The sequence below is a fragment of the Spinacia oleracea genome, chromosome 6 (genome assembly GCF_020520425.1).
Source record: "Spinacia oleracea cultivar Varoflay chromosome 6, BTI_SOV_V1, whole genome shotgun sequence".
Classification (NCBI taxonomy): Eukaryota; Viridiplantae; Streptophyta; class Magnoliopsida; order Caryophyllales; family Amaranthaceae; genus Spinacia; species Spinacia oleracea.
Window position 1 is genome coordinate 109436960 of NC_079492.1, and position 6439 is coordinate 109443398.

The following is a 6439-nucleotide window of genomic DNA, read 5'->3' on the forward strand; positions in this document are numbered from 1 at the left end:
TGAGCTCGTACCTCTATTCTATGTAAATGTTATGTATGGAGCCGTCCCTCATAGTTGTTAAAAATGAAACGATTATCTAATAAAACATGATTGTTGGATAAATTGAACGCAATACTACGTGTTTCAAATGAGTATAATGTGCTTAGTGCTTTTGTATGTGTTTGATTGTGTAAGTTGCAATTACTACTACTTCGTATAACGTTTTCATATGATTGTAAAGTAATACGAAGTACATGTTTTAAATTACTACGGAGTACTCTGTAAACAATAGGCTTACTTTAAAGAAACTTGATTGAGATTTAACTTGCATGTTGTGTTTTTTTTTTTTTATTACTCATTACTTCTCAAGAATTGAGTATAAAATGTTGACTATCAAACAAAGCCTAATTCTCTTACCCATTCCAACTAAAAATAACAAAAAAGGCGGAAGGAAAATTCTATTTGATAACAATGAACTTTTGCAAATTTTCAATGGTAGTAAATTTTTTGTCAAATCCCCTAAATAGCATTACTTTTATAAATTTTCTCTCTAGTAGTACTCCCTCCGTTCCTAAATAAGTGTCACATTTGGGCTCGGGCACGGTAATTAATAAAATTGTAAAGTGTGTAAGAGTTAATGATTGAGAATGTTTTTTTTGGGGAAAGGATAAAGTAGATAATTGTTTAATTGAATAAAGTACAAATAAAAGTGTATGTGGGAATTGAAAAGTGGAAAAGTGTAGAATGTGTAAGTAAAAGTAATTATGATTTATAGAAAAGTGGGAAAAGTGTATGAAAAGTGTGAAAAGTGTATGGAAAAGTGGGAAAAGTACATGTTCAAAAATAGAAATGTGACACTTATAAGGGAACGCCAAAAATGGAAATGTGACACTTATTTAGGAACGGAGGGAGTAGTATTTTTGTAATTAGCACTTAATAACAAAAATTAGCATCTGGTTAATAGAAAATTAACGTAACAAAAGAATAATAAATAAAATTTCTACTTTATACAAGCTTAATTTGAAACCCATAGATCATATATAAGAAACCAAAACTCAAATATCTGAACGAAACAACAACAAATTCAACGTTGGTTTCATCTTCACCTTCAACACTTCAACTGCACTTCTTCTAATCAAGAAAATCAATCCAAATTTTAGCTCTTGATGCAGTTCGTGATCTTAAAATAAATGGAGGTTGTTGTTCCATTCTTGAGACTTGCTTCCTTCCGGAAGCCGTTGATTACGACTTACGAGGTTCATTTTCATAGCTTACTCCCGTAAAAGATCTTGAACCACCCGCCTCTCTCTCTCTCTTCCTCTAACCCACCACCATTGAAAAACGACATGTATCCAACTGCAACGGCACCACTGACTCAAGTTCGGCCCTCCGACCAGTCACCCACGCAACCTCTCCGCTCTCTTCCCTTCTTTTTTTGTCCATGCTAGTATGCTGCGAAGACCAAACTTTTTAAAAATAAAATAAAATACGGAATAATAATTAGGTGCTTATATTTTTACTTGGTTAATTATGTCGGTGTATATTTTTTTACTTAGGTGCTAATCACAAAAATAATTCCACCATACAGAAAATTTAAAAAGTAATGTTATTTGGGAGGATTTAGCAAATATTTTGCTACCATTGAGAATTTACAAGAGCTGATTTCTACTGAAGAGTATTTCCCGAGAAATTTCTAAACGATCTCCTTGATTGTGAAATATGTCAATCAAGTGACATTCTCGTAAATATAATGAACTACTATACAATCCAAACATGACATGCACATCTATCTGACATTTTAAAAAAATAAAAATAAAAGTAATTAATTTTAATATAAAAATACATTGGCCTTGTTTGGCAAATGGTTTTTTGCTGGCTTTTGGATATTGGCTTTTTAATCTGGTCAAACAGCGAAAAAATATGTTTGGTAACTGGCTTTTTAGCTTGCTGAAAAGCCAGCTTTTCCGCCAAAAATGAAAAGCTAGTAACACTAGCTTTTTGGAGTTGGCTTTTGGCTTTTTACTATCTAAATTACTTTTTTATCTTTAATAATTAATAATTAATAATTTTTAATTAATAATTTTTAATTTTTAATTTTTAATTTTTAATTTTTAATTTTTAATTTTTAATTTTTAATTTTTAATTTTTAATTTTTAATTTTTAATTTTTAATTTTAATTTTAATTTTTAATTTTTAATTTTTAATTTTTAATTTTTAATTTTTAATTTTTAATTTTAATTTTTAATTTTTAATTTTTAATTTTAATTTTTAATTTTTAATTTTAATTTTAATTTTAATTTTTAATTTTTAATTTTTAATTTTTAATTTTTAATTTTTAATTTTTAATTTTTAATTTTTAATTTTAATTTTAATTTTTAATTTTTAATTTTATTTTTAATTTTTAATTTTTAATTTTTAATTTTAATTTTAATTTTTAATTTTTAATTTTTAATTTTTAATTTTTAATAATTAATAATTAATAATTAATAATTAATATTAATAATTAATAATTAAAAGTTAATAATTACGGAGTATTAATTAAAGACTAATTATTAATACTATTGCATAAAGTAATTTATTTTTAATTTATATTTTATTTATTTGTAATTACGTGTATTGAAAAATGAATAACAGACATTAAATGTCCTTAAATGTCATTTTACATAGCTACAGCCAACAGCCAAAAATGATTTTACCAAACATATTTGTAACCAATCCATAGTCAAACAGCCAACAAAAGCAGCCAACTTGAACAGCCAGTCAAACCAGCCAAATAAAACAGCCGACAGCCAACAGCCAACAGCCAATTGCCAAACAGGACCATTGTATATTTCATATTTAGATGATATATTTTGACAATATATTTACAAAAAACACCTTTAATATGCTTTAATCGCCAAAATTGACTTGGGGGAGCTCAAAATTCCCTATAAAGAATAAAGGAAGGAAAAAGAACAGAGCATTTCACTGATAGAGGGATAAAGAAGCGAAGAACTGAAGCAACATTTTTGTACCCATTCATCTCTATCGACTTGAAGTTAATCTCCAAGTGTTTTCAGGTACATTTTGCTAAATTGTCGAATATGTATGTGTAATGTGATCTCTAATTCACCAGTTTTTTGACTAAATTTGTTATTTAAAAAGTAAACTATGTTAAAAAAATTGGATGTAATTATCGCATTACTGCAGAAATTTGATGGAAAACCCTATAATTTAATCTGTTTAATGGGTATATATGTTTGAACTTTGAAGTATCAATTTTGGGGGTTTGTATTAGCTTCAGATGGATAATGCCTGCCACATGTTCGATGAAATGTCCTGCAGAAGTTATTTCGTTACTTTTTATTTTCGTCCTCCTATCTCTCTACTTTGATAGTTTGATCATGTTATAACGTTCTGCGGTGTTTGTGGGTAATTAAAATTGTGAACGACCACATGAGATGAATTCTTGGTTCATGGAGCCGACCCCATGCTTTTGGGATTAAGGTTTCGACATATAAGACATTGTTGTTGCTGTGGGTAGTTTGAACGGGTTCATTTCATAAATCAGAAGTCGTATTTATATTTCGTGATTTTTGGAATCACAGGGGAAAACCTGTGTTATCATGCTGTCCGTTAACCACTTAACCTGCTGATTCGTGCTGGTGTGCTGCCATTTTTATAATTAAGTATGACAAAAAAATCTCAATATCATGTGTTACTTGAATTTGGATGAAGATTCACTGATCAACTGAGTTTTAAAGTAAGAATATGTATGGAATTTGAAGAGCAAACAATGCTAACACCAAGTTTCTTGCTTTTTATGTGCATCGGTATTGTGCAAATAATGCTACTGAATTAAGGCTCTTTTATCCAGACTTGGCCATAGTTCGAGGCTCTAAGCTTGAGACTTCCGCCACCTCTTTACTGGAATATAACGTTGTAGTAGACGAATTGCATCTCTTCTCCCATTCCCCCTTCCTGCTTCTCTCTTTGGCCTAAGAATTATCTTTATATCGATAAATTATCAATATTTTCGAGGTCCAAGGAAGTGGTAAATGACACATTCTACAAGCAGTCTAGATAAGTTCTAACTTCTAGGACAGATCTTACTATAATTGCGTTGTATAAACACTAATGTGCCTGAGTAGAAGAAGCGAATACATTTCTAGCTTACTTAGAGGTTTGAGAAAGAGAGCAATTAAACCGGATTGGTAAAATGCACTACAAAGAGGTTAGTTTGTCTTGTTTTCTTGTTTCTTTAAGTTTGTGAGTTATGAAACATAGGGTTGAAGTTCCGGCTAGTTGACAAGTTTGTATAATGTGGAGCCATCTCATGGGAATATTGTGACTACCAAAGTAGTGCTCTCTTCTCCTCCCCCCCCCCCCCTGCAGGTATTTGCTTGTTTTGCCTTGATTTTTGTGTATCATGATTCTTAAAAGTTTTCTCTTAGGTTTTGTGCTTATAATTTCAATTCAGTCTGCTGAAACCCTGTTTGGTTTTATAAGGTCGCTCATAGATGTTGCATCTGTCCAAGATAGAGCCAGCACATCAAATTCTAAATTCTGTAATCGTTTTTGAAATTGCTGTTGGGCCTATTAAACTCACCCAGGGATTTTGAATATTTTGCTCCTGTGGGCTCTAGTCTTTACTTGTATTTTTCCCTTGGCAAATGGCAATCAACCATATTGTTTTTGGACGCTTGATGCTTTATACCTCGACCCATGTTACTGTTTACTGTGTAGTAGTTGGTAATAAGTGATAGTGAAAATTAGAAGGAAAAGGCCTACTTGGTGATCGATATGCATTCATATTGGCAGTCGCATTGCATGTTCTACGTAAAAGCAATTATGAAGTTGTTATCATTCCATTACTTCATGGCTTTGTTTAAAACTAGTTGTGAAAGTAGGAATATAAAAATAGCAGCCACGATTCACAAAGTTCTAGAATTTTGGCAAAGCTCTCATCATGCATGACAGGGACATTTGCAGTAATAATTTCATCAAATGACCTGATGTCTGTCTTTTCAGTGTTATCTTTCCTCAGAGTTCTTTCTGGATCGAGGATGGTTTGGCTATAGTCATGCCGTCCTTTCGTTGACTTGTGATTTCATTTTTATAGCCTCTCTTGCAAATTATGTTGCACATTCTGCAATTTATGTTCACTGTTCAGTCTGCCTGACAATACAAGTCCTTTATTTCATTTGACAGTGAGTTGAAGAACACAGCTCCATCTCTCCCTATTATTCTATTCTAAGCAGAATAATGTTGAACAGAGTGCTTTGTTGCAAGTGTATAACCTACCCATCTGCAATGTGTCAGGTTGCTCGGTATGCTTGCACAAACTTGTTTGTTGGAGGTAATCTCAATGCTTCTCTGTCTGTTTGATCTATCCCGATTCCCACCTCTCTTTTCTGAAGTCATTTGCATGCAATTGCTTAACCAAATATTTATTTACTAATTTTGAAATCCCACTCCTTGTTTAGCTTTACGTCAATCTTCTCCACATAAAACGTGAATCATACCATGCTTGGATGGCTTTTAATTCCAGTAATCTCTTTTTCTTCGTAGATTTCTTGCTGACTCATCATATTTCAATCAATTTCTTCCTCTGTGATTAGGACTTTCTTATGATACAAATGAAACTGTATTACGAGATGCTTTCTCGCAGCATGGTGAAATTACTGAAGGTAATATTTACTTGTACTGAATAGTCCTGTTGAAGGCTTGAATATTCTTCTACTTATTTTTTTTAAAGCTGATTGATGAATCTGTCTTTTATAGTTAGAGTTATCTGTCACCATGTCTCTGGAAAATCAAGAGGGTATGGATTTGTGAAGTTTAGTTGTGAAAATAGTGCTGCATCAGCACTTAAAGAAATGGATGGCCAGGTTAGTGAATAGTGTCCAGTGGCTGACATCAATTTCGCACATGTAGCAACTGAACATGGTGAACGTGAAGCTATCACTTAAACCCGTATTTTATGCAACCAAACAGGTAGTGGATGGGAGGAATATCCGTATTCATCAGGCTCACAAGCAATGATGATGAATTTGTTCAGTTTTCGGGGTTGAATCATTGTTGCCTATGTAAATGAAGTGGTTTTAGTTTTACTGATGGAATACAATACAATGTTTCCAGATATATGTGGAACATGAGCTTATTTGATGATCTGGAGCAAGAAATTGGAGGTGATTATGTTTGTTGGCAGCTGTGACATAACAAGGGTACATCTTCTTTGTTTGGGTGGTAAGCAAGCTATGGGATCAATGAGGAAAACCTCCCCGTGCAATATCTTTTCAGTTGATCCTCTGTGTCTGTGATAATATTTACTTGGAGTTGTAATTTCCGTTGTTTCTCTTGGTCATGCATTAAGACTGGAGTCGTTTGTAATCTATAAACGTGAAATTCTCTGGTTACATCTATTTGAGTAATGTAATCCATGAAGCAGGCAGGAGCTAAAATGCTGGTTTACAATTAA

The 6439-nt window shown here is 32.1% G+C and overlaps 1 protein-coding gene across 2 annotated transcripts; it reads left to right on the top strand.

Moving 5' to 3' along the window:
- The first annotated feature begins 2864 nt into the window (after nt 1-2864).
- LOC110804104 (glycine-rich RNA-binding protein 4, mitochondrial) lies at nt 2865-6439 on the top strand. Of its 2 annotated transcripts, none has more exons than XM_022009670.2 (5): nt 2865-3038; nt 5170-5317; nt 5580-5648; nt 5743-5849; nt 5956-6439. In XM_022009670.2, the coding sequence occupies exons 2-5, from the start codon at nt 5224-5226 to the stop codon at nt 6001-6003; spliced, it is 318 nt and encodes a 105-aa protein (XP_021865362.1). In that variant the 5' UTR covers nt 2865-3038; nt 5170-5223; the 3' UTR covers nt 6004-6439. The 2 variants fall into 2 exon arrangements, with proteins under 2 accessions (XP_021865362.1, XP_021865363.1); XM_022009671.2 differs by having other exon boundaries at nt 6100-6439.

Bases quoted from the DNA above. Each gene is read 5' to 3' on its own strand.
- LOC110804104 (XM_022009670.2), top strand. From the start codon at position 5,224: ATGTTGAACAGAGTGCTTTGTTGCAAGTGTATAACCTACCCATCTGCA. The intron at 5,318-5,579 runs GTAATCTCAATG...CTCTGTGATTAG, and splicing joins CACAAACTTGTTTGTTGGAG to GACTTTCTTATGATACAAAT. The intron at 5,850-5,955 runs GTTAGTGAATAG...GCAACCAAACAG, and splicing joins TTAAAGAAATGGATGGCCAG to GTAGTGGATGGGAGGAATAT.